Source organism: Mchenga conophoros, linkage group LG23 (genome assembly GCF_057382185.1).
Source record: "Mchenga conophoros isolate Kocher_MC1m ecotype Shallow Benthic linkage group LG23, M_conophoros_male_GT1.1, whole genome shotgun sequence".
Classification (NCBI taxonomy): Eukaryota; Metazoa; Chordata; class Actinopteri; order Cichliformes; family Cichlidae; genus Mchenga; species Mchenga conophoros.
In genome coordinates, this window is record NC_140547.1 from 41049655 (window position 1) to 41077436 (window position 27782).

Here is a 27782-nt window from a genome sequence, read left to right on the forward strand (position 1 = left end):
TGTGTCTGTGGTGTGAGCTGTTGAACCAGCCAGCCATTCCAAAAGTGCCTTTATGCCTATTGCTGTTAATGGAGGTCCCGTTTGAGTTCACTGACATGGACCTTATCGGGCCATTTTATCAGAGTGCACAAGGATATCACTTTGTATTTGTTCTAGTCGATTATGCGGCATATTATGCGGATATCCAGAGGCAGTGCTGCTGCGCACCATTTCTGCAAAGAGTGCGGCGCAGGCACTTTTCAGGTCATCTCCCACATCGGCATCCTGAAAGATATACTGACTGACCGGAGAACTTTATTCATGTCCCACACACTGAAAGAGCTATACAAATTACTGGGCATTAATCTGTTCAGACCAGCATCTACCACCTTGAGATTGATGGATTGGTGGAGCGGCTGAATAAGACTTTAAAGTCCAGTCCTCCACTCATGAGGATGAACACAATTGGGATCTCTGGTTAGACCCTCTGTTGTTTGCAGTGTAGGAGGTGCCCCATGCCTCCACGGAATTTTCTCACTTTGAGTTGTTGTTCAACAGGAAGCCACGAGGCTTGTTGGACTTGAATAAAGAAAACTGGGAGGAAGGTCTGAGCCCACCTAATAATTAGATTCAATAGGTTCTGGGCCTGACAGCAAAGCTGCACATGTTGGGGAGGTAATCACGAGAGAATTTGCTCCAGGCCCAGGAATGACAGCAGCACAACAGAGGTGCTATTCATAGACAATTTTCACCGGAAGATGCTTGTATTGCTAACTTTTTTTCAGCGCAAAGTTACTTGCAAAGTGGCAAGAACCCTTCATGGTCACAGGGTGAGTGGGGGACGTAGACTATGAAGTGGTACGGTCGGACAGGGGAGGAGCCACCCAAATATATCACCTTAACCTTCTTAAAGCGTGGAAAGAAGCTAAAACCAATTCTCTGGTGAGTCTGGTTAAGGAGAGATGAGTGGGGGGTAGAGGCGCCAAATTCAACCATTCCCACCTACCTCCCCACCTGGGCGGCACATGTGCGGTCCTGGATTACCTTTGGCCAATGAAATCTGACGTGTTTTCAAAGTGTTTCTTTTATTTCTTTTAATCGCTCTATATCTAAATATCGACCTCATTAGTATTATAAGAAACTTCATATATAAAGTTTTTTATAAAAGGGCTTGGATATAATTTCACCATATATAAACATACTTGATCACCTTTTCACTCTTCATAATTTGTTCAGTTTGCTTCACATGATCTGATCTTCTTTCCTCTCCATCTTAGATTGAGGGCACAAAGAGACCACTCATCAGGGATTTAGCAGAGCTGATCAATAAGATGTGACTGGCCCAGCAGAACTCCATAATATCACTAAAAGAGGAGTGCCAGAAGCAGATGTTAGCTGCTGCTAACATTGTTGCTCTTAACTCCATAGACCTCCTGAATGCTGTGAATTAGGCTCGGGTCAGGGCTAGCGTCACCAAGCCCAAACCTGTCTCACAAGATGTAAAAGATTTTGGTCAAACTGTGCAATCCTCAAAAACACTGTTAAGCGCCAGGAGCTACATCTCAGATTCTACAGGCCTCAGTTAGTATGTTGAATGTTAAACTTCATGACAGTATAATTAGAAAACAACCAAACAATTGTCTTTTATAGAAGGATTACGAGAAAAAAAAACTTTTCTCTAAAAAGAGCATGGCAGCATAGCTTACGTTTCTTCTTGAACAATGTGCTCTGCACAGATGGAACCAGATTGGAGACGTTTGGCCATTATGCACAGAGTCAAATAAAAAACAATCCAAACATATCAGCACAAATAACTCATGTCAACAGTCAAGAATGGTGATAGAGGGGTAATGACCTTCGCTTATTTTGCAGCCACAGGACCTGAGTATCTTACAGTCGGTGAGTTAAACATTATTCTAGAGTCAAGACACAAGTTTCTATAAAGTGAGAGTAATTGGCTTCCCAAATACTTGGCAAGCACAGATACATCAATTATGATCTTCAAGTTTTTTCTTCCTTCTCATGAGAAGCGGAATTACAATTTAAGGGCTCTACACCGCAGAGGTTATGAAGGAATTCCCACCTCCCACTGGGCAGAGTTAGCCAAAAGCTAATGCAGCCTCTCTCTAAGTAATTCTATCCACTCTTCAGATCACAGCATTCAGCTGCAGTGGCTCATATCAGTAAGCTGTAAACATCTGTCAGAATCCATTCACCAGGTGAGCATTATACATTTTATTGTTACTTCAGGTCAACTTAGAGTAACATTAGAATGCAATTCTGAACACTGAATAGTGCATACATTATAGCACTGAAAACTAGCCTAAAGGCAAAGCTGTAAAAGGGATCTAAAGTATATTCTCGTACCTTGGCCGTAAAACCCGTTGAAGGAGTCTTTCATTGGTTTTTCATGTTCATATTTTGGAATTACTATAAACATAAGGTTGTTCTACAAGTAAAAGCTTATGACAATGTGAAAAGAAAAACACAGGATGAAGAAGAAACTCATCATTGATGTGGACACTGGGGTGGATGACGCAATGGCCATCATGGTGGCCCTCGCCAACCCTGATGTGGAGATTTTGGGGATCACCTGCTGCCATGGCAATACACCCCTGGAGAACGTCCTCAAGAACACGCTGCGTGTCCTGAAAATCTGCAATAGGCTGGATGTAAGTTTTGAGCAGAGTGTGGGAGAGCCTTATACATGGATATGGTGACAGATCTGACTGCATGGTTGCATGCTGGATGACCTGCTATTAAATGCAACCTACAATACAGATTCCAGTGTATCGTGGCTGCTCAAAGCCTCTGCTGGCCCGCAAACAGCATGCGGGTGATTACCATGGGAAAGACGGGCTGGGGGATGTCCCGGATCCAGATGCTCTAGGCTTGGATCTGCTGTTAGATGGCTTTGTCAAACCTGTCTGGGGAAGTGGAATGGCTTTATTATCTAAATGCATCTATCAGACTCATATTCTGTAAATGTTTTGTGGCTTGGTTCAGTGACAACATTGTGTCAATAGAGGTGCCTCGACGTTTCCATTTTCTTAAAATGGTGTAATGGTGATGTGGCGTTCAAATTAATTGAACTCTAACACATGAAATCACATCACCTGACCAATAGTAAGCTGCCTTCATTGATGGTACATTTGCTTCCTCTTTACATATGCACACGAAAAATTCTATATAAACTTTCATCTTAGTAAAGCACAAATTTCTCCGACTGAAAAATTGTCTCAACACATTTTTATTTAAAAAAAGAAGATGCATATGTTATAATGTTATAATTATGTCATAAATAACAAGAGCACACCAGTTATCAACACAACTCTGTCTTCTGCCTTCAGGTGATCCTCGTAGCCACTGCCCCCCTCACTAACCTGGCTGTCACAGTGCAGTTGGACCCTTCCTTGCCAAAAAAGCTTAAGGCACTCTACATCATGGGGGGAAACACTGAATGTAGGCTTTTATTTACTCTGTTGTATCTTTTAAGTGATTTATGTGTTTATGTATCTATTTTAATAATAACAAGAACTGTAAAATGTTTGTGTGCAGCCAGAGGTAACACCTGCCCAATCTACATCTCCACCTGGGAGTTCACCTGCAGGAACAGCCTGTCATGGGTGAGGAGAGAAACAAACTGAACAGAACTTAAGCATACTTCCCGTATGCTTAAGTTCTGTTACAATCAACAATTATACCGTTTTAAAGGTTTGACACTGACAGAAATGACATTTAAAATAATATTTGAATGGATGCAATGACAGTATTTCTGACTGGGTAAGCAGAATGTTGCACAGGCAGACTGCATGGCTAGATGCTTGTTCTTATACAGCCATGGAAAATAGTGGCCCATGGTGGTGATGGGGTTATGGACAATGAACATGAGTGCATTTTATTGTTGGCATTTTGAATGCACAGAGATACCGTGTCGAGATCCTTGAGACCATTGTTGTGCCATTTATCCATGACCATAACCTCACGTTACAGCATGATAATGCATGGCCCCATATTGCAAGAATATGCACACAATTCCTTGGAAGCTGAAAACATCCCATACTTGCATGGCCAGCATACTCACCAGACATGTCACCCATTGAGCATGTTTGGGACGCTCGGCGTATATGACAGTGTGTTCCAGTTCCTCCCAATATTCAGCAACTTTGCACAAGTATTGAAGAGGAGTGGACCTACGTTCCACAGCACACAATCAACAACCTGATCAACTCTATGCCCATTGCACACCATTTACCTCACAAGGTGCAACACATCTCCATTAGATGTGTTGCACCTTGTGAGGCAAATGGTGGTCACACCAGATACTGACTGGTTTTGCGACATCTGCAGCATTGTGCTGTGTGATCAAACTGCATATTTCAGAGTGGCCTTTTATTGTGGGCAGTCTAAGGCAGCGGTCCCCAACCTTTTTTGCACCACGGACCGGTTTATCAAATCAAATCAAATCACTTTTATTGTCACATCACATGTGCAGGTACATTGGTACAGCACATGTGAGTGAAATTCTTGTGTGCGAGCTTCACAAGCAACAGAGATGTGCAAAATACAATAATGTAAACAAGCAAAATACAAGAATGGCTACATCTGAAACTAATAAATATATGTACAATATATAATAGTGTATGCATTTCTGGATGTGTATACTAAATATTTTTCTACGTGTGTGTGTGTGTGTGTGTGTGTGTGTGTGTGTGTGTGTGTGTGTGTGTGTGTGTACACATATTTTACAAATTAAATAAACAATAAATAAAATATATAAAATAAAATATACAGAGTTGAGACATGTGCAAACAGTGGCGTTACTGTACAGTATGGAGTGCATAATGTTAAAGTTCCAGTAGTGAAGCTGAGGTGTCTATGACGTGTTCAGCAGTCTGATGGCCTGATGGAAGAAGCTGTCTCTCAGTCTGCTGGTACGGGACCGGATGCTGCAGAACCTCCTTCCTGATGGAAGTAGTCTGAACAGTTTATGGCTGGGGTGACTGGAGTCCTTGATGATCCTCCCCGCTTTCCTCAGGCACCGCTTCCTGTAGATGTCTTGGAGGGAGGGAAGCTCGCCTCCAATTATCCGTTCAGAGCACTGCACTACTCGCTGGAGAGCTTTGCAGTTGTAGGCGGTGCTGTTGCCATACCAGGTGGTGATGCATCCAGTGAGGATGCTCTCAATGGCACAGCGATAGAAGGTCCTGAGGATGCGGGGGCTCATGCCGAATCTTTTCAGTCTCCTGAGAAAGAAGAGGCGCTGCTGCGCCTTCTTCACTGTTTTGTTTATGTGTACTGACCACGTAAGATCCTCAGCCAGGTGTACACCAAGGAACCGGAAGCTGCTCACTCTCCACAGCAGCGCCGTTGATGGTGATGGGGGTGTGTACTTCTCTGCACCTCCGGAAGTCCACTATCAACTCCTTTGTCTTTGCGACGTTGAGGGTGAGATGGTTGTCTTGACACCAGTGGGTCAGGGCGCTGACCTCCTCCCTGTAAGCCGTCTCATCACTGTTGGTGATAAGACCCACCACTGTAGTGTCGTCCGCAAACTTCACAATGATGTTGGAGTTGTCAGTGGCCGTGCAGTCGTAGGTGTAGAGTGAGTACAGGAGAGGGCTCAGTACACACCCCTGTGGAGCACCAGTGTTCAGTGTGACGGGGGATGAGGTGATGCTGCCCAGTCTGACCACTTGGCGTCTGTCAGACAGGAAGCTAAGGATCCAGCTGCAGAGGGAGCTGCTTAGTCCTAGATCCTGCAGTTTCCTGTCCAGCTTCGAGGGAACGATGGTATTGAATGCTGAGCTGTAATCTACAAACAGCATTCTCACATACGTGTCTCTCTTCTCCAGGTGTGACAGGGCAGTGTGTAGTGTCAGGGCTATGGCATCATCAGTGGACCTGTTGTGGCGGTATGTGAACTGTAGAGGGTCCAGTGAGTCGGGTAGTGCAGAGCGGATGAAGTCCCTGACCAGCTTCTCGAAGCATTTGCTTATGATGGGGGTCAGGGCTACAGGTCGCCAGTCGTTCAGTGAGGAGATGGTGGAGGATTTGGGTACAGGGACGACGGTGGCCATTTTGAAGCAGGCTAGGACTACAGACAGAGAGAGGGAAAGGTTGAAGATGTGCGTGAACACTCCAGCCAGCTGAGCCGCGCATGACTTGAGGACGCGGCCGGGAATCCCGTCCGGACCAGTAGCTTTGCGTGCGTTCACCTTCCTGAAGCACTTCCGCACATCCTCCTCAGACACAGTGTGCGCACTGACGTCATCCGCGGTGAGCACACTGTCCGGTCTCATGGTGTTCGCTGTGTCAAATCTAGCGTAGAATACGTTTAGATCCTCACACAGAGAGGCCGTGCCACATACATTATTTTCACGGACCGGCCTTTAAGGTGTCACGGATAAATACAACAAAATAAAACTAGTACCGGTACCGAAAAAAAGAAAATTTATTCATAACACACGTGAAAAGACCCAGGAAAACCGAGTTAACGATAAAAACGATAACACAATAACGCTGAAAACCGATAAAAACCCTGAAAACCATACATTTCACACCTGAGTCTCAACTCTCGCGGCCCGGTACCAAACGACTCAGGGACCGCTGGGTTGGGGACCGCTGGTCTAAGGCACACCTGTATGGGGCGCCGTTTGTAAAGTGAAACATGCTGAAATTAACGGCAACATTTTTCCACATTTAGCTCAAAACTTTGCAAAAACATGTTTGTTTTTTCGATTCATTTTTTTACAGCATGGGGTAAAATATTTGTTATTTTTCATATTTAAAACACAATTTTAAATGTTAAATCTAAATGTTAAACGTTAAATCTAAATGTTAAACGTTAAATCTAAATGTTAAATCTAAATGCTAAATCTAAATATTATATTTAAATCTAAATGTAAATGCTAAATCTAAATATTATATTTAAATCTAAATGTAAATGTTAAATCTAAATATTATATTTAAATCTAAATGTTAAATGTTAAATCTAAATATTAAATTGAAATCTAAATGTAAATGTTAAACCTAAATATTATATTTAAATCTAAATGTAAAATATTAAATCTAAATGTTAAATGTTAAACCTAAATGTTAAATGTTAAATCTAAATATTATATTTAAATCTAAATGTTAAATCTAAATGTTACAGGAAACTAAATATTTAGCTAACATGCAAATTAATTGTACGGATCAATGGAAATACCAAAATGAAAGCTTTACGAAAACCTGCAAGGGCTGGTAGGCAAGAAGTGAAGCCGCTCATGGCGGTGAGAAGTGACCATCCGGGGAGAGCAGACACAATCTGACTACTACCAGCACACTTTTGCACCGGAGGTTTTCGTAAAGCTTTCATTTTGGCATTTCCGTTGATCCGTACAATTAATTTGCATGTTAGCTAAATATTTAGTTTCCTGTAACATTTAGATTTAACATTTAACATTTAGATTTAACATTTAACATTTAGATTTAGATTTAAATATATTATTTAGATTTAACATTTAGATTTAACATTTAGATTTAGATTTAAATATATTATTTAGATTTAACATTTAGATTTAACATGTAAAATTGTGGTTAAATTTGAAAAGTTACAAACATTTTACTAAATATTGTAAAAAATGACTTGAAAAAACATGTTTTTGTAAGGTTTTGAGCTAGATGTGGAAAAATGTTGCCATTAATTTCAGCATGTTTCACTTTACAAACGGCACCCCATACACCTGTGCCATATTCATGCTGTCTAATCAGCACCTTGACAAGCCACACCTGTGAGGTGGCATGGATGTTCATGGCAAACAAGAAGTTCTCACTAACACAGATTAAGACAGATTTGTGAACAATATTTGATGGGTCCTTTGTGTATGTAGAAAATGTTTCAGCTCATGAAAAATGGGAGCAAAAACAAAAGTGTTGCATTTATATTTTTGTTCAGTGTAGTATAACTACGCATCATGGTGTGAGATTAATTTTCCGTAGAGGCTGAATAAACTCAGTAAGCCAAACTCAACACTACTCTCTATAAATTTTCTCTCTTTATAAAATACCAGAGGCAAGATTAGATGTTATAATTAGGTGATGAAAATGTGAAACAGACATAGCGGTAAAATATTAGCATTGTAACTATTTACTTAACATTTGCGAAAACTATGTTTTGTAAAATTTCAATACCTGTAAGGTTGTGTTTTTTTTAAGTGCTATTACCTTTTCGCATGTAGTTTAATTCATCTGCAGTTTTTCAGTTTTTTCATGAGAGATTACCTAGTCAATCCAGCTCAGGTAAATGGACTGGGGGTTTTTTCTACTGTACTTGAGCACTCGTAGCAATTTATACAACATGGCTCATTCACCTATTCACACACAAAAACAGTAAAGTGGAAAAATGTTGACTGGTCCTGATGTTTGCAGTGATATTCAGATAGTAGGGTCAGATTTAGGTGTAAACGACATGAAAGTGTGGATCAACTACGAATATGGACTAAAACAGGGGTGTCAAACTCAAATACACAGTGGGCCAAAATTCAAAACTGGAACAAAGTCGCGGGCTAACGTTAATATTTATTGGAAAAAAATCTTCCTCCAGATTTAAGAATGAATCTTTTCTTATGGAAACAAATAAGTTTTGCTGGAAAACTGAATATGGAACAAGCAAAGCTTAATACTAAACAATATATATATTAGCTGTATAATACCAGTAGGCCAGCTCTAATAGTAATTTGGTATGGCCCGCGGGCCAGAGTTTGACACCTATGGACTAAAATGTATCATACTGTTGTTGGTATAATGGTGTGAAACAATTTCAACACTTTGGGCTCCTTGATACCAACTGAGCTTCATTTGAATGCTGCAACCTACCAGGGTACTGTTGCTGACCACATCCATCCCTTCAGCACTACAGAATCAGAATCAGAATACTTTATTAATCCCGAAGGAAATTAGGGAGTGTACAGTGTACTCGTTTTCTGATTGCTACTTCTAACAGGATGACAAATAATGTTTGGGGTTTTTTTTTATCTTTTGTGTGAAACGTTGCTTAAAGAATTTAAAGCACACGACTTTAGAACGACTCTTTTATTTTGAAAAAGAAATATTTTTAAGTCACTTGAAGCTCTGGCTGAAACACAGTCACCTCCAGTTCCATGTATTTTTCTTGAACTCCTTTTTATAAATTAGAGTGGTTTATTATGCATGCAATACCGCATTAGCCGCTTAGATTTTCTTCTTCCACAGAAAAAAAAAACAGAGAGAAACACAAAAATCCGCTAAAAGTCCAGATGAAGCTGCTTGGAAAAGGGTGTTTGGAGAAGCCACAGCATGAAGCGATGTACACAGTTTGCGGTTGCATAGTACAGTACATGAAGTTCCTCATTTTAAAACAGCATGCCGTCTTGTATTGCACATTACTGAAACTTTGTATACTGGACCTTGCTGTTGTCCCACACGGGTTGACTTCGTCTTATTTCAGCACATGTATACAGCAAATCGCATCTCAAAGACATTATGTACATTTATCTCTTATAAAAATAATTGACAGCAAATATTCATGTATTATTTTTCTACTGGAATAAATGTTTATTCTTTTACTTTCTCGCTCTTTTTTGTGTTTTATATTATACCAAAGAAAATCTTCTCTACACGTCCTGTGTTTTGTGGTCACCTGGAGATTTAGTCAGAGAAAAAAAAATCAATCAAAGATGAATTTTGCTTGCAGAGAAACTTTTGCTGACACATAAAGTCAGAAGGAACAAATAAAAGCAGGTCTGGAGGTCTGTGAGTGAAAGTGGCATTATTTCATTCTTACATTTCTCTTCATAAAGAGAGCAATGGTGGGACGCTGGTCAGGAAATCCCTTCTGATTGTCTCAAGCAGCCCAGCTCAGCATTGGTTGGTTTGATTTTGAATGGTAAATGTCTCGCTATTCAATCAACCAATGGATTTTATGCTATGGGGCACAATGAGACAGATAAGCTGCTTGTAAACAGTAGTTTTATGCACTCTTTTCCCATTTAGATAACATGGAAATAACCAGGAAACCAAGGCAAACAAACAATCTGTGCCTTTATCCCAGATTCACATTGTAGGAACAGCTGCTCAATAACCACTGTAGTTTTTGCTTACTCATTTGTGCTATTCAATTTGTTTCATAAATTATTTATTTCTGCACTTTTATCCAGATCTATGCAAAGTGATCCACTGCACCTTCTTTTACATTTAAATCAATATATAAGAGCTGCTTAAAATCAGGGAAAGTCAAATTATGTCACGTCAGCCTCCTTTTCTAAAAAAAAAAAAACCCAAATGATCTAATCAAGCCTCCCAACAGCTCAAAACTGTTTCAGGCTGTAGAACTGTTGGGGACTGTTAAATATCGGTCGTGGTTCATGTCTAGATTTTGAATATTCAAATAAAGAATAAAGATGCTACAGTTTGAAGAAGTTCCTCCTGACCGGCTGAAGGGCATATCATCAAGATTTAGTAAAGCTAATGTCCTATGTTGGACAACTCTGCACCTCACAAGCAACCAAAGATTTTCAGTGCTAATTTTCTTTTACAGCTTCAACACAGACTTTATTAGGCCTGCTCATGCTGCCACCTAGTGGCTGCAGCATGCTTATCCTTATTTGTGCTGTAGCTACATCACCATCTGATGTCATTTATAAGAACACCATACCAGAATCAAATTTGAAAAATCTTGTGAACAAATTGTACTTATTCGTAATTGAACATGGTTAACTAACAAAAATATAATAAAAATCAGCCTAAAAACAGCTCCCACTTCCTATTAAACATTTATGAGAACACTCTGTATAGATCTCGGACAAAACAATAATAGTAATTTGCTATTTATAAGGCACCAATCTAATTTGGTGCTGCAGCAGTCAGTACTGTACATCGTTTCTGTCATAAGGGAACTAACATTTAGAATAGATGTATTTGTTTAACATGCCAAAGAAAACTCTTTTGACACACATTCTAATTCTTACTGTACATATGGTAATTTTCCTAAAAATCACATTTCTCCAGGTGTGCCAAGCTCAGATTTTGCCATGATTGGGACCAAACTAAGCTTATTAAAAAAATAAATAGATTTTTAAAGCAAACTAGTTAAAAGTAACTGTACTGTGTTATTACAGTAGATTGTTATTACTCAGTTTTTCAGTGTTATTGATTGATTGATTGATTTTCTTGGGGGAATAAATACTTTATATTTAATGCTTTAATTCATTTCTCAGTAAACATGGTTTAAATTTAGTATTTAATTACATGGCACGTTTGGTCCTCCATACAGTGAAAGAAAACATTTGAATCCTTGTGATGTAGCCGTGTCACTCACTTCCTGTATGTATCATATCACATACAGGAAGTTGTGAGGTACACTGCAAAAACAGGCATTTAGGTTGTTCTTTGTGTTTTTGGTCCTGGAGAAATATGGAAGCCAAAAAACTGTCAAATTTACAATAGTTTTTATCGAAAGAAGCACAAATTTCCAAGATAATAAAGAATGTTCCAGCAGTTTTTCTAGTCAACATGACGACTTACTCATCTTATTATCTTCTGATAACACGCAACGTGATTCCTTACTTTATCCTCATGACTTTCTCTTATTTGCATAAACTATAATAGGACACTTGAATGTTACCTAATATACCTTTTAAAGTACTTTGTTTTAATAGAAAACCTTAAAGTTGGTCCAATGGTACCATTTATTATATCGAAATAGTAAGATGATTAAGTCAGAATCACAAGATAATACTATCTCTTAAAAGAATGGGATATGTACAGCAAATTCTGTTAACAAAACTTAAGATCATCATTAGCAAACACAGCAGCTCTCATGCTCCATACAAAGCACCATGTGGGCAAACTGCCCTTTTTTTGTGAGGGTTCAGCCTGTGACAGTTGTTTCAGTGCACTTTCTAATATATAACATATTTCTGGTCTAACAGAAACTTATCAGTGAGATGGCTTCACTTTTATACCATGCAGGCCACTTTAACATTTTCTAAATTATCAAAATATTTGCTTGTGTCGTTTCAGTGTACTGAATGAGCGATTACCCTCAAGGATCCAGAGATATCATTCGTCTGCAGTTTGGGACATTTTCTTTTCTTTTTTTTCTATTTTTGGAGAAACGTGCCTCATACTTGTACAAACACCAACTTGATTACAGTGGGCTTTTTTTTTTTTTTACCTTTGGAGGGAACATGCTCTGCAGTCAGGAAAACATGCCAGCTACACAGGGAACGAACATGGTGCAACCAATCCTGCCGTGTAACATTTATATCATTTCAACCCCTTAAAGCCAACAAAAGGAACTTTGACAGAGTTTAACCAGTGACTTGACTTAATGCTAACCGACATCCATATGTGTGTTTTACCTCTACGTAACTGTGATTTTACTGCTAACAAATGCAAAATAATTTGTAGCTTCAGCAGCAGATGGAACTTCACATCAAACAAGCAAACAAACAGAAGAAAAACAAGACGCTGGCAGGGGCAAAAATGTCAAGAAAGAACATCCCAGCCAGCTAAAGAGGCTCCTCCTGCATTGGTTTTAATGCCAGTCCATATTTCAACAGTATCAACTGCATCTCAAGTAGAATTTTGCTATTGTAATCCACTACAATATCACACAGTCTCGGCTATTGCCTTGTCTAACTCTCTAAGTGCTAGCTGTTTAGAACAGCAGCAGTATTGCCTTCCTCTACAGTGTAACAGAGGTATGATCCCCAGCACCATCAGAGTCTGTTCTGCTTATGACGGTCAGGGTCTTCACCCAAATAAAATCCTGAAGCTATGCTACACAAAAGCTGGCCTTGCTCAAAGTGACTTTCAAATAGCAAAATAGTTTGGGAATGTGAAGCACCAGTTTTCAAAACTAGCAGCCAGATATCATCTGCATAACCAACCCACAAACCCACCACCGAGCGCCTATCCACAACGAGGTGAAAATTGGACCTCCATATCTACACCTCATCATGGGCGAATCCAGAGTAAAATATCAGTGAAGTGGATGCGGAGCTTGATCAACTACAAGCATGCAATAAGCTAAATGAAGAGAGGATTTATACATGGCCCAGGATAGGGGGCAGCAGCCTTTCAGCAGTTTGTGTGCAGAGGGCTTCCATCTGACCTGGTGTGACGCTTCAGGCACTCAGAAGCCCATACAGTACATCATCACCATCTGACTACTATCCATAATTAGACTGCTGACACCGGCAACAAGCACTGTGTTGCACATCTGCTGAGCATTATGTTAGTAAAATCCCAAAAAGGTCCCAGAAACTTAAAGAAATTTTACAAGTTTTGTTAATGTTGGCCTGAACCTCCTCACTACTCACACTGTTGACTGATGGGGGTTTGCCCTGACAGCTTGATTAAAACGAAAATACCTGAATGTGATTCTTTTTTACTTTGAAAGAGGAAAAATAGCCAAGTAGATCAAAAAGAAAGGGGGGGGGGGGAAAAAGGTACAATTTGGGACCATCTTGGCTCTATTGCAGCGTTTATTTTGGGTGGAATTTTGGGCCGCGTGGGCCACTGTGGCGAGAGGAGTGTTTTCAGAGCCGGTGCCGGGAGTCATGGCTATAGCTGCCCGGTGAACTGCGATTGCGATGTGGCTTGTATGCATCCTGATAGGGATCCTGGTAGTCCTGGTAGGCGTCCTGCTGCTCTCGGCTATGCTGGGAGCCAGAGGACATGCGGTTGCGTCCCTTATGTGCCCGCTCGTTGTGGTAGTTTTCATCTGATGTCATCAGGTTGCGACGTTCATTTGGGGTCGAGTGGTCTCCTGTGTGGTTACTCTGTCGCATTCTTTGGCTCTGCTAATCACACGAACATACCAAGGACATAGATAAGGCTCAGGAGGGAATGGAAGAGACCTAATAACACAGTATCCACACAAATGCACACACGTGTTTGCTTTCAATTTCTAATGGGGAGTTATCAGTGGGTGTAGATTTCACTGCCTGCAGCAAATAGGATTATGACTTGCTTAGCATGGACATCGTGAAAATCTGTTCAAAAAGAGGAGGAGCCAGAGATAGAATTTAGGTCGAATCAAACATGCACTGTCGGATTTGCGCAGTTAGGCAAACAGATGACAGTAATAACATGCAAACACATGGCAAAGCAAAAATGTTTGACCAAATGTATTAATGTAACGACACACTTGTGTAGGTTTAACTTTCTCTGATATGTGGGACTGTGCTGAGTTGCTGATGACGCAGGGAGAAGAAGAAAGATCACAGCGACAATGACAGTAAGTATAATGTAAAAATACTTTTGCAAGTTTTGATAAACATGCTTATCCTTGTCCCTTACTGTCCACACTGAGTCAACATACATGGATTAAATGTGTACATGACTTTTGCATTGACGCAGAGTCGTCTGTATTTTTTTTTGAGCGTGACAGAAATTTAGGCTCTGGCACCACTGAAAATATTTAACATTTCATGGTTCTTCACTGAAGACACACGAAGAACAGCTCACTCCATATCAGCAAGGTTATCAGAGGGAAGCATCAATGGTTTCTTTGTTGACACATTAAATCAGGGATCTTTCTTTAAGCTGATAATAAAACAGCTGGATTACGCAGGATGCTACAGTGCCAACACTCTGGTGTAGATTTAATGGACAAACTGTTATTTCCCAGAGAACAAAATGCCACAACTCCAACTGTTGTGACTAGACAACAATTTATTTCAAAAAACAAATGCTACAAATTTGGAAGGTATAACTCTTTTGAAATAACATGAATGAAGAGGAGAATGAATAAAAATGATTTGCAATAGGCTGGGTTTACTCTTTTTACTTTTATTATCTGAACCACACCCATCAAGGTCAAAGAAAATCATTTTGGTACAGGTGGATGTGTACCTGCAGTCCAGAGATGCTGGTGGGGTAGGGTGTGAGTGTGGTGGGGCCCAGGTTGCGTCCCAGCAGGGGGTTCAGGGGCGTCGCCATCGAGGTGTGGGTCGCTTTCCAGTATGCCTCAAGATACTCGGCGAGATGCTCACAGGCGTCCTCCAGCTGGTTTTCATCCAGGATGATGTCAAACATTTCCTGTTAGCAGCAGAGGACACGTGAAATACATTATGTCCACTCTTACACTGTATGTGAGGCTCAGCTATGAATGTACATTAGCACAAGGACTAATGATAATAAACATCATATCAACGGCTTCAATAAATACAAGTGCTTCCAGTTTTTGCTCTCCAAGACATAAAAATCTCCCTGACTCTCGTTTGACCTTAAGATGCATTTGTTTGGGAGTGCAGAAACAAAGTTTATGGGCATCTTTTTAAATACAGAAACTGTAAAAGTATGAGAACAACGGGCCACACAAGCCAGCACAGGAGGAGAAAGTTGGCTTACCGGTGGACACTGGGCTAGTTTGTCTGCTGCCACGAGCTGGACGTTCAGGTGTTTGCTCTGGGACTTCCCTCTGGACTTGACTAGCCTCTGCAGAACCTGGATGAAAGAGCAGAAACGCACACAAAGAAACCAAAAGTATCTCAGTTTTGGGTGAACTGTCTGCTCATATCATCTGCACCTTCTTCTGAGAATTTGGGATTTTTAATAATGTTTACATCTACAAATAAATATTATATCCAATGGGGTTAAACTGCCTCAAAATATTTATTTATGATCACCATTAAGCCAGAACGTTTATGACCAAAATGTGATGAAAACAAGTAACAATTATTGGTTGAAATAAATAAACAGTCCAAACATGTTGGAGGACTCATGACCTCAGTAATGCAGTGATGCTATACGCCTAATATTGCTGCTTCTTCCTGGTTTGTCTGTACACTGGTCAGTTTTACTGGTCAACAGTAGAAAAGCATGCTAGGAAGATGTCTTGTAAAACACGTGCAAACAGTAAACAGCAGATTCTCAGTCTGATTAAACTTAATCCTAAAGACAGACAGTTGATCAAAGTGGTTACTGTTGTAGTCCCAGTGCTGAGGGATGAGGTGAAGAAGACATACTCTCCCATGCAAAAGTGCCAAAGTGCAGATTTATATCCCCCCAACACACACACGTGTGTTCATCAGAGGCTTTAAAAGTACAGGACTTCATGCTAGTTTTGAGGTAACACTGTGCTTGTGATGAGCTGTAACACCCGTGGATAAACAACATGAGTCTAACAGAGAGACCATTACCTTTGTTCTCGATGTTTGTCTCCAACTGAATGACTCTGTTGGACAGTCACTGTGAAGATCACATATGCTTAATTTCCTGTTTTATCCAGCTTTGACTTGATAACCTTGTAACCCATGGCCTGATTGATAATAAACCCATCAGAGAGAGTAAAAATGTTTCTTAGTGCGACAAAAATCTCCCTCTTTGAAGGTCTGCCTATGATCCGAGTACCTTTGGTGAGGAGACTTTAACATGGACGATGATGGGGGCCAGGGAGGTCTTGAGAAGCTGGGCAGGGTGGTTGATGGTGTCGGCATCCAGAACCACCAGCTGCAGGGAGCGGGCCAACTCGAAGATCCTTTCAATCTCACTTTGCACCTCAGCTAAGGGGACAAAGACAGACATTAGACATTTGCATGATTCTCACTACTTACAATTAAACTTCACAGTTTCAGACTATAGCTCAGTCAACATATACGTGAAGCTCACCTAAACTGGAGCGAGTGTTGGATCTTTCTATGATGGCCCTCTTACTGGGGTTGTTAAGAACAGACCTTTTGGCCAGCGATATATCTGCTGTGACTCGTGTGATAGTTATCCTGTAATAAAGAAGACATAATTTTTTTAACCAGGGCACTGACTCGATTTTGAAGACTGCACAGAGAAGAAAAAGGACCAATAAGAATTACTCTCCATATTTTTTTCTTCTTGCAAGTAACTTTATATTTTACTTACCATTTATTGGGAGTGAATAAAGACTATGTTAGAATTAAAATAGTTCTATAGTTCTTCCTAAGAAGTGTGCATTTAATTTGTCTTTACCTGCCATCAAATCTGTGCTTGAGGAAGTCAAATAGTGCTTTCTGCATCATGTCTGTTACCTGCGAAGCAAAAATGAAAAATTGGTCAGGGACTTAATCTCGGAATATGGCTTTGTGTGCTTTGTGATCCTCAGTATGAATAAGCCACCATCCATCAGGCAAATTCAGGACAACAAGACAGATGGCACTTTACTGCTGCTAAAAAAACATAATGATGTCGGATGCCCCATCTGAGCGAGCAATATGGAAATGACATCATCAGCTTAGATAGTTACCATGTGACCAAATGCAGCATAAATCAATGAAATGTACTGTTGTTTATGTATAAAGTTTTTTCTTTTCATTTACCTATGATATTTGTTGTTATAATTGGTATTTTAAAACAGGAAACATGGTAAAAGGCATGCACCCTGCACCACTGTAATAACTGAACATAATTTGTCTGTACAAATATACTTTAGAACATAAAACCATTGTTGAATAACAACCTTTCCACAAGTCAGCATTCAGACACTCCTAGCTTTTAGGTTTTACTTTGAAAGGTTTTGATTGGCTCTCACAGCTCACAGTTGAGAACAGTCTAGACTTCCCAGCACTAAACGGACACAGCTAGCTACAAGCTGGTGATCATTGAGGAGTATTCGCAGTCCCATACCTGGCACTGCATGTACCTCAAAGCAGTTCTAGTATTCTGCTTTTCTACAAGCCACGATTATCAGCAGTATTGGAAGCAACAAGAAAAAATCTGCCAATTACTCAACATATTCTTATCTGAACTCTTCGTCTCCTTGCTAGTCTGGCTGCAATCTGGATGTTACGTGGGCGATGACACGTTCATAATTAACAGTGCCAACAGAAGGCTATTTTGGGGGACTCAGTGAAAAATGTACAGGAGTCATCTCATTTCTTGTCCTATTTGTAATTAAATTGAGATTATTCATGTTTGTTTGTTTTTAATGTGAGAACGTCCGATTGTTCATTCGGCTGTAGAGGCAGGCAGCTTACCTCGTAGCCCTTGAGTGAGGGTCCCACCAGAACTACAGGCCTCATGGAGGGAACCACATCATACGGGGGGATGTGCTCCGTCTGTTAACACAAAGAAGCAGCGGTACACTCAGGCTGACAAAAATAAAACCACAAGAGACAACAGACTGACGAAAAAGCAAAGCAGACAGCTGCGATAAACCTTTTTCATAGCAGACGCCGTGGCTCCGCCACAGCAGGAGAAGCACAGGTGTGATAATGATGGCTGCATTAAGGGCAGGACCTGCTTTTGCTGATGCTGGTTCACTATCATGAGTCACTGCAACACTAAATAAAGCTAAGCAGTCATTATTATACCTATGCTTTCATTACAGTGACGAGGCAAAACGTCTGCCTAGAAACGGGTTTCTGGACTGCAGAGTCAGCTCAACACACAACCACACGTAGTAAATGGGAAGCTGGTTTACTGCCATGTCAGGGCATGTAGCAAATGGTAAGTTAATTTGTCACAATTGAAGCAAAAAGAAAAAAAAATAAGAATATTAAGAATACTTTTAGATTGTCCCAACTTTACAAAAAAAATCTAACACATTATCTCAAATAAACGTTAATTTAACATGTTCGCTTACAAAATGTGGTTAATGCACCGGTGTTTATCATTTGCTACATAAACGACCACTGTACACAGATTTTGCCCAAACACTCACAATACTACAGTTGAACCCAATTTCACAATAAAGGTACCACCACGACACAGTACAACTCAAAACAGCAAACACTTGGTATCATTTAGTTATGTAAGCCAACACATTTCATGTGTAGATAGTTCACACAGTTAAAAGCTGCATTTTATTAAACAAAAACTGTGTATTACAAGGTAATAACAATATCAGATCGGGGTATATTTTGTGGTGAATAAAAACATTGAAGTTTAGGACAAAGTAAATATTAATAATACTTTTGGTGACATGGCATAGTCTTTTAACATCACTGCTTAACTTTCTCTGGAATCAAACCAAGGTCTTTCAACTGCACAACTTAAAATTATGTAAATGGCTGAGACTGATTCACATTAAGCATTCAGGGGTGGTTGAATTTCCAAATAGCATATGCACTTGCCTACAAAATTCAGATATTAATTCAATTTATAATGATCTATTGCACTGTCTCTCTCTAAGTATATCAGCTGACAGTAAACAATGTTCATAATGAGAAATGTTTCAGGTAAGTTTTTTTGGATCCCAACTTTTGTATAATTTACAAGATTAGATTAGATTCAATTAGATTAGATTCAATTAGATTAGATTAGATTACTTGGTTTTGAACTCCTTGGCCTTTGGTTTGATTGGGTTTTTTGGCACTCAGTCAACATATTTCTGCAAAAATGGCCTGATGCATAAATTCTCATGCTTGTTATATATGTACTGATCTATGTCATATTCCCTTACAAACTGAAAAATGTGAATATAATAAACTTAGACATAAGATGTTACTGGCTTTTTTTGGGGGGGGGGGGGTTAGTATAGCCAGGTCAACCATTTTCCCCCATTTTCCTCTCCTTTATGCAACAGTAAGACTAGGTAACCACATGTGGCTTCATATTTAACCCCTGGAGGGTCCTAGAAAAATGCATACACTATCGGACCTAGAGCCACAAATCGACCACGCCCAAAAAAGTGCTATAAAAAATTTATATATTAATCCACACAGCAGAGACAGTTTTTTTTTATTGTAAAGTACCTATCATAATGTATTATGTTGCGCAGTGATGGCATTATGGCGTCACAGGAATCATTATAACTTGTTGTTGGATATTTCAGTAGATCTGAAGTATTGTACGCTGTTACTGTAACTTCCTCTAAATGCTACCCGTTCCTGTCACAACAACAAGAATTGAGTGAATAGTATATGAGTGTGTTTTACCGTCACCAACTTACCACTTTCTGTTTCTGCTTTCCTGTAGGAGGAAAGAGAAGACAGCGACAGTGATGTCAGTAGCTGCTGCCACAGGAGGAGTCACCAGAATATTTCAGAAACACTCCAACATGCTTCACATATGCAACTTTCCATTATAAGCCATAACAAATGAAACCTACCAAGGATAACTATAATATGAAAAATAGAAAAAAAAAGCAGTTCTATTGTCCTAAGGTTATATTCACAAAGTCACATGAGTGCAGTTCAGAGGGGGGGTCATAGTCTTGTCGTTGGGTTCACACTGTGGTAAGCCCCAGTCTCAGAGCGCCTGCAGTCCTCAACTGGAGGAAGAGGAGGATCATGGGAAAATGTACCAACAACTCTGAACTTATGCTCTACGCAGAGACATGGGAAGGTTTTAGAGTCTTATTTTCTCTATGTTGTTGTGGCCGAGAAGCTTGGCTCTAAGCTGGCAGCTGGCTATTAAAAGCCCTCTCCCCCTGTCCGATGTTCTCACCTGCTGAGGATATGAGTGGTCGGATAGAGGCAGAAACCTCATCCTCCACACTGGAAGAAGAGTTCCCTCCAGACTTACTGGAAAAGACAATGGGAAAAAGAAAGACAGAAAAAAACCCACAGTATTAATTCAGAAAAGGACTGAAACCTAAAAAAAAAAATAAAAAATCTATAGTATGCTAAGACTGAAATAAAAACTAAAACTAATAATAATGAACATTTAATTAATTTAATATTGGTCAGCTAAACCACCTTAAACATCAGAACACCGTAACACAAGTCTCTGTAGTTTCCCATATTTTTTAATTTTTCTAATAGTTTCTACTGTAAGTATTTTCATTTTCTCTTTGTGTTCCTTCCTGTGTCTTCCTGATTGTCTGTTTGGCTTTACTCTTTGTGTTTAGCATAGTTAATTCCAGTTTTATTTTGAAATTTATGTGACTGCGTTTATACTTCCTGCTTTTGTTCTTTTCCTGCCCTTATTACTCTCTGATTGAGTTCATCTCTTGTTGCCCTTCTCCCTGGTGTGCATTTAGTTCGCATATCTTTTTACCTACTTCTCCTGAGTCTCCTCTCGTGTCTGCTTGTTGCCCAAGTTGGAATTTCCCCCTTCTGTCATCACTTAAGTCCACTGCTGAATTTTTCCCCATAAAACTTCACATCTTCCTCAAATATTTACATCATCTTAAGTATGGCAAAACTAATCACAGCATTAACAATTATTAATTCAAGACTTTTTTCAAGTTACTTTCTTTCTTTTTTTAAATATACAGTGAATAATTTGAACAGAAACTGAGTGAAAGTTGCATCTTCTTTTAGAACTAAAATAATTTTCATGAAACTTGGGAATTCACCTTAGATGGCTTTTTGTTACAGATGTCCATTTTTAAAAGAGTATGAGGCCCATTGTTATTCAGCTATTATACACTCAGCAGACACTTTATTAGGTACACCTTTTCAAAGACTCTTTATTGTGTGTGATTTTAAATGTGACTGTTCATGTTCAAAGGGCCAGTAAGCATCTTCTTTCTTGGTGAAAATGCCAGAGGTCAGGGGAGAATGGCTAGACTGCTCAGAAATGATAAGGAACAACAGTAACTTAAACAACCACTCATTACAACCAAGGTCTGCAGAAGAGCATCTCTGAATGGACAACATGGCAAAATTTGAAGCAGGAGGACTATAGCACCCAAAGACCATACCAGACACTACTCCTGTCAGGTAAGAATAGGAAACTACGATTCATCAAAATTGGACAATAGAAGATTTGAAAAATGTTGCCTGCTCTGATGATTTCTGGTTTGGCATTTGGTTAGAACTTGGCGTTGTGGTTGTGTAATGGATTGGGGGATATTTTCCTGGCACAGTGTGTTTCCTTTTGTACCAAGTGATCATTATGTAAATGCCCCAGCCTGCCTAAGTATTGCTACTGACGAATTTGCGTGTCATCCTTGCGCAGGGGCCATGCTAATCTTCTCTGTATCGTATCCAATTTAGCGTACGCGCTTGCCGAAGCAAGCAATCTCTAACATAGTGGTCCTAATTTTCAGTTACACAGAGTAGTCCTGTTTAACGGGGGTTCGAATGTCTCTTCCTGTCTGTGAGGTTCGATGACAAAAAGCCACAGAAGCCACGCTGTTAAGTGAAGCTTCAGCATTCCAGTCGAGTAGGATTAGTATTAAACTCAGCAGCAAGGCTCGGGGAACTGCCTGTGAGTTATTGTACAAACTCTGGATGACAGAACATTCAAGACACATTATACACACACACAAGGAAACTCGAAGGCTGATAGGTGTGCTAATTACAGCTATTGAAACCGCTGGACTGGTACAGTCGACACGAGTGGAGAGGACGGAGTAAATGGGCATGAGTCACGAAAGAGTCAAAGGAAACTTTAAGGAGTAAATAAAAAAATAAAAAATAAAAAAAAAACACACAGTGAGACACCAACACAGTCAAACAGATGACAAGGCTTTTATGGAGAAGTTGCATGCTTTTATATAGGATGAATTTATTTTAACTTCTGTATTGGTTAAACAGCAGTCTCAGGGGCTGTGTCAAGAGTATTGCATCAAAATATTCAAAGGTGTGAAGCTGATAAAGGAATCAATTCAGGTTGTTAATATAAACTGGCATTTTGGATCGCAATCAATCGCCATTTCCATCGCTAAGACAAGTCAAAATTCCCACGGCACCCCTTCCCTTCCTACTCCCCCAACTAATTACAGGATTTTCTTGAGCAATTTGATTATCTCATTAGCTGAACAAAAGTTATGTTGATAAAATTGAAAACATGTCCACAGTAGTTCCATATAAAAGTTGAATTGCTTAAATGTCTTGTTGTGTCCCATTAACACAATCCTAAACACAAAGATAGCAAGTTCACTGTCAAGCAAAGAAAAACAACGAAACCTCACACAGGAAAGGTTAATTAAATTATTACCAAAATGTACTGTACTGTAAAACTCTCAGCTTAATTGGTCTTTTTTGTGTGTTTGTTTGGGCAATTCTACCTGTTTATAACCATGATTTGTCCAAAGGTGATCTAAAATTACTGACGACATCTATTTCCATGCTACCTCATTCTCATTCCTAGCAATATATGCATTTAAATAAAATGTCATCTAGCTAGATTCATGAGATTTTAAATACTTTGCTTTAAAAAAATGTGGCAAGTAGAACACGTAGAAGTAGTGCGCTCAGTGGAAGCTACAAAATCTACAAAATTCTGGTTTATCTGAATAATGTTTGCTTCTTACGATCAAAATGCCACAATTTTGGTGCAAAGTTGACTTTAAATGATCCTTGTCTTATTGTTACTCAACGCATTAGACGCCAGGTTTTTGTGCTTACGTTAACGTTTGTGTGATCAAGTAAGGTTTGATTTACGTGAGAAAAACAATGAGACGACGACTGTGGTTTTGTGCTACTTACCCTTGGACTCGTCCTCTCTTTTGCTCCTGCTGGAGTCGAATGTTTTCCAGCTTCAGAGGGCTGGGAATGAAGCCGATCTCGCAACCCTCTTTCACTAACCGACCGATCCACCAGTCATTGTTGAACTTCTGAAGATGCAAACATGAAAAGGGATCAGATCAAATTGAATTTTGTATCATCACATATATGCCGTAGTTATGATGTTTTAATACAAAGTACTCATTAACCTCTTTTATGTGCAGGAAGTCCTTGGCGTCAAAGGAGATGGCTGTGGCTGGCACTGGAACATCTTCATCCAGTGCGCCACAATAGCTGACGTTGGTCCTTACAGCAAATGCCACAGGTTTACTCTGAAGGACGGAAACACAAGCTCAGTGAGGATCAGAAAAGTATATTTAAAATGATTAAAAACTTCTTACTCTAACGGACTTGAAGACTTTTTATTGATCTGGGAAAAAATCCATAATAAAGATAAACTAGCATGAACATTGTCACAGCCTGTCTACCTTGGCTCTTTCCAGTTGAACGGCAGCCTGCTGTTCCCTCTCCTGTCGGCTCTGTCCCGGTCCTTGACTCTGGCTTGGGCTCTGGCTCTGGACCTGAGCCTGCACCTCCCGCTCCTCCTCGAGAGAGACATCTGAGTCTGATGGTCTGCTAGTGTATGAATCAGCTGATCCCTACGAAAAGAAATCACAGAGATGACTGAAACTATACAGACTGGATACATCTTTTGATAAGTGCACCAATCAGGCATAACATTATGGCCACTGATAGGTCACCTGTTAGTGGGATATATCAGGGAGCAAGTGAACATTTTGTTCTCAAAGTTGATGAGTTTGAGTCAGAAAAAAATATTCAAGCATGAGGATATGAGCAAATTTGACAAGGGACAAATTGTGATGGCTAAACAACTGAGTAGGAGCATCTTCAAAACTCCAGCTTTTGTGGGGTGTTCCCAGTCTGCAGTGGTCAGTATCTATCAAAAATGGACCAAGGAAGGAACAGTGGTGACCAAGAGTCACTGATGATTGGGTACAGAGGGCTGGCCCATGTGATCAGGCAGACAAGTTGCTGTAAAACAAACTGCGAAAAAATGTAATGCTGGTTCTGACAGAAAGGTGTCAGAATACACCCTGCATCGCAGTTTGTTGCATATGGAGCTGCATAGCTGTAGACCAGTCAGGATGCCCATGCTGACTCCTGTCCACTGCTCAAAGTACCAACAATGGGCACGCCTGTATCAGACCTGGACCATGGAGCACTGGAAGAAGGTAGACTGGTCTAGTGAGTCACATTTTCTTTTACATCATGTGGAGGACCAAGTCGCTTACCTGGGGAATATCTGGCACCAGGATGCACTATGGGAAGAAGGAACCAACTTACAGAACTTAAAGGATCTGTTGCTAACATCTTGGTGTCAGATACCACAGCACACCTGTTTTGTTGGCAAAAAGGAGACTAACACAATATTAGGCAGGCGGTCATAAAGTTATGCCTGATGGGTGTATGTTGGGAGTATGTTGTCTTTAAGCATGGCAAAATTATTCTAGAGCAAGAGTTGCTGCCCAACAAGAACAGGAAATAGCTTTAAATAGTGCTTTAAATTTGTTATCAAGTTATGGCTAATCCAAACTAATATTAGCACTCTGTTCCTGATAGGGTTATTAAAGAAAATGAAAACTACACTCAAGGCCTCTAACATAAAAAAAACATCTCTGCACAGTGAAACACTGTCCCAATATCAAGGACTTTAAAGAAAAAGTTAGAACAGTGTGGACAGATGCACCCAAATGACCTGAATTTTCTCTCTGAAAAGACAAAAAAAAAAGCACAAAGGCTCTGAGGTTCATTCAGTCACATGGTGATAGAGGACACGTTTCAAAACAAGGATGTGCTTTAGCTTTATCTGAAAGCATCTGAGCTGCTAAGCACCATAAAGATAAATTGTTTATGGGATCACTTGCTGAAGTTTTGGAATTCAATGCGCATCAGCTTACAATCACAGTGCCAAATACTGAGTGGTGGCTTGGCACACTGAATGCAGAACAGGTAAAATCAACGATATATATATATTTATATTAAAAAAAAAAAAAAGAGTAGGCTGCAGGAGCATCTCAGACAAAGTGAATTTCTATTCTTGTGCTGTCAGCAGTTTGCATGTCTTCATACATTTAATTGATGAAGATGATTCTCTGTTCTCAGAGAGTGAGAGATGTCTTCTAGTTGTTTTTTACTCATCTGAAACAATCATCCCATACAATCATGAAACTGTATTAGTCAAACTACAGTCTACATAGCTACAGAAAATACTTCAAACATATGCAGCAATTCACCGTCATAAACCTTTTTTTTTATTACATATTTGTTGCTATCTACATATACAGAAATTGACATTTAAGATATACAACCAGGATACAACCAGCTGGTAACCAGCAGTAAAGTCCTCTTCTACCCTCCTTCTACTATATGTAAAACAAAATTCAATACAATCAGACAGCCATCTGTTATTATTTTAGATGTAAAGCAGTTGCTGTCATGTTTTTACTCGTGTGACTGAGCCGTTGGCTTGCTCCAAATTAGAAGGTAGCTTTGTTCAGCTAAATGTGTCCACTGTTGGATGGGTTTTTTTTCAGTTGAACCAATCTAATTTCAGTTTGCTTGGCTAATGTTATCTCAGGACAATGGTGGATAAGAGATCTCTGGTTAATGGTATTGTCAGTGCATTTTAATGTATTTATTAAAATATCAATATGTGGTGTCTGTGCAACTACTGCAATACTATACTGTCCTGACTTTTTTCCCCCCTATACACCAACAGAGCAGATCTGAGTTAGAGAAGAAGAATCGGAGCGAGGCCACGCGACGTGACCCCTGAGATGTGTTGAAGAACAAATGCAAGGTAATGGTGGCAGTGCCAAGCTGAAAGCAGGTGTTGTAACAAAACTCGATGCAGACTCTATGCTCTCGGCAGCATTTGTAGTGCAAAATGCAAAGCTGGTCAGGGCAATACATCTAACCTGTCGGAAACACCTGGTTAAACACAAAATAATGATATCTCTAAAAGCTGATAAGTGGAGAATATTTGATAGGTTAAAAGCCAAATTTGCCAAAGGACCTGTAGCTAATGTTAGCATGTCAATCGCCAGCGCATAAGAAGTCGTCATCTTCTTCAAGTACTTAATTAGGTAGTTTGCTGACAGAGAAAAGGAGCTTTTGTCACTTTGTTGGATGATATTTGAACATTTTTATACCGGTTATGCTGAAATTTCTTATTAGCATGCTATTCGTGTACATTTAATTTACAAATTTTGGCACCTGCTTGCGTATCCCTTACATCTGATACAGGATATCGATGGTCCATTTTTTTGCAACCTGTCAGGATTTTTTCTTTCACTTACAGCCTCAAAAAAAACGCCAGGCTTGCAGCAGTTCATCCAGCCACCCAGTAGGAATTCCTTCAGTGCAACATTTTTTGCTCAAACACGACTGGATCAAGTGCTTCCTTCTGCTGTTTTAATCTAAACAATCAGCCACTAATGATGATTCAATTAAGGAAGACCATTACTCCCAAGAAGATCAATCAATTTAGTCATCACAGCTAAGCACTTTCTGTTTTGTTTTGTTTTTTTGCTGTTTTTTTTACAAGCCAGCAGTGGCAAGGCCTGACTTCAGCACGCTGCTCATTTGAAATGTAAGCATCCCATCCCAGACTAACTGGGTGTTTTTGTAGGACTTCCAAGAACAAAAAGATTACAGAGGAACAAACACATCACTATGTTCCTGCTGGCTGTTTTTCAGCTGTATCAAACACATAGTCCATCTGTACAGTTTATTCACCCTCAGCCTGTGAGAGCTGTTACATGGTGTTATCTGTGGCTCTAAAGGGAGTTTTGTCAGGTCTGGGGGAAAATAACCCTGCTGATGTCATAATGATATAATTTGGGTTATCTCAGTTTTAACTTGGAGGCGAAGTGCTAATTTAGAACAGGAGGCCTGAGCTTCAGTTTCAGGGTATCAAGTCAGAAAGAAAGGAGCAAATAATGACAGAGTTGCATTATAAGGATGCAGTTCATTGGGCGCAATGTCTAAATGTTAGATTACAAGTCAGAACACATAAGTCTCTGCAGTTTTTAATCTTGACCATGTGTCTCATAATCTGGTTTTCACAAGTCCACCAATTTTATATAAAACGTCTTTTTCCCCCCGATGTGATTTTTGCATCACTGCTCAACTCAATCTCATGTATCTGTGCGGAAGATTTGAGGGTGCACTGTAGCACTTGAGCTATTATCCAATGGAGTAGCTTCAGCATGTGACTCATCAGCATCAGAATCCACTTCATGACATCACGATGCATGTTTCGCCAAGCCTCGTCAGAGCCCTTACAGCACACAGTGGCACGATCAGATTAAAAAAACAAAACAAAAAAAACACTCAGCTCGACAATTTCTGAGAAAGTCAAATGTGGGAATGAGGATC

The 27782-nt window shown here is 39.8% G+C and overlaps 2 protein-coding genes and 1 non-coding gene across 5 annotated transcripts in view; 1 reads left to right on the forward strand and 2 right to left on the reverse strand.

Annotated features, from left to right (window-relative positions):
• Positions 1 to 12159, forward strand: LOC146547850 (uncharacterized). The gene is made up of 4 exons (XM_085265541.1): positions 1 to 2651; positions 3330 to 3441; positions 3538 to 3605; positions 12022 to 12159. Exons 1-4 carry the CDS (start codon positions 2472 to 2474, stop codon positions 12031 to 12033), a joined length of 372 nt encoding a protein of 123 aa, XP_085121667.1. The 5' UTR covers positions 1 to 2471; the 3' UTR covers positions 12034 to 12159.
• Positions 9040 to 27782, reverse strand: part of LOC146547851 (voltage-dependent L-type calcium channel subunit beta-4-like) — a 26357-nt gene continuing 7614 nt past the window's right edge. For 2 of the 3 annotated variants that reach the window (XM_085265533.1, XM_085265536.1), the window contains 12 exons: positions 23810 to 23980; positions 23531 to 23653; positions 23304 to 23431; positions 20371 to 20447; positions 19874 to 19893; positions 17958 to 18038; positions 16954 to 17012; positions 16621 to 16730; positions 16363 to 16514; positions 15361 to 15456; positions 14863 to 15048; positions 9040 to 13808 (listed from right to left, as the gene is read on the reverse strand). In XM_085265533.1, coding sequence (XP_085121659.1) covers positions 13545 to 13808; positions 14863 to 15048; positions 15361 to 15456; positions 16363 to 16514; positions 16621 to 16730; positions 16954 to 17012; positions 17958 to 18038; positions 19874 to 19893; positions 20371 to 20447; positions 23304 to 23431; positions 23531 to 23653; positions 23810 to 23980 — 1467 coding nt within the window. In that variant the 3' untranslated portion in view covers positions 9040 to 13544. The remainder of the gene's footprint in view (positions 13809 to 14862; positions 15049 to 15360; positions 15457 to 16362; positions 16515 to 16620; positions 16731 to 16953; positions 17013 to 17957; positions 18039 to 19873; positions 19894 to 20370; positions 20448 to 23303; positions 23432 to 23530; positions 23654 to 23809; positions 23981 to 27782) is intronic. The other variant, XM_085265534.1, reaches the window with a different exon arrangement.
• LOC146547852 (U6 spliceosomal RNA) lies at positions 21784 to 21889 on the reverse strand. Its single transcript, XR_014890947.1, has one exon. It is a non-coding gene; the product is annotated as a U6 spliceosomal RNA (small nuclear RNA).

What these genes read in the sequence shown, in the direction of transcription:
- LOC146547850 (XM_085265541.1), top strand. Translation starts at nt 2,472, where the DNA reads ATGAAGAAGAAACTCATCATTGATGTGGACACTGGGGTGGATGACGCA. An exon ending in AAATCTGCAATAGGCTGGAT is followed by an intron (nt 2,652 to 3,329) that starts GTAAGTTTTGAG and finishes TTCTGCCTTCAG; the next exon opens with GTGATCCTCGTAGCCACTGC. An exon ending in CATGGGGGGAAACACTGAAT is followed by an intron (nt 3,442 to 3,537) that starts GTAGGCTTTTAT and finishes GTTTGTGTGCAG; the next exon opens with CCAGAGGTAACACCTGCCCA.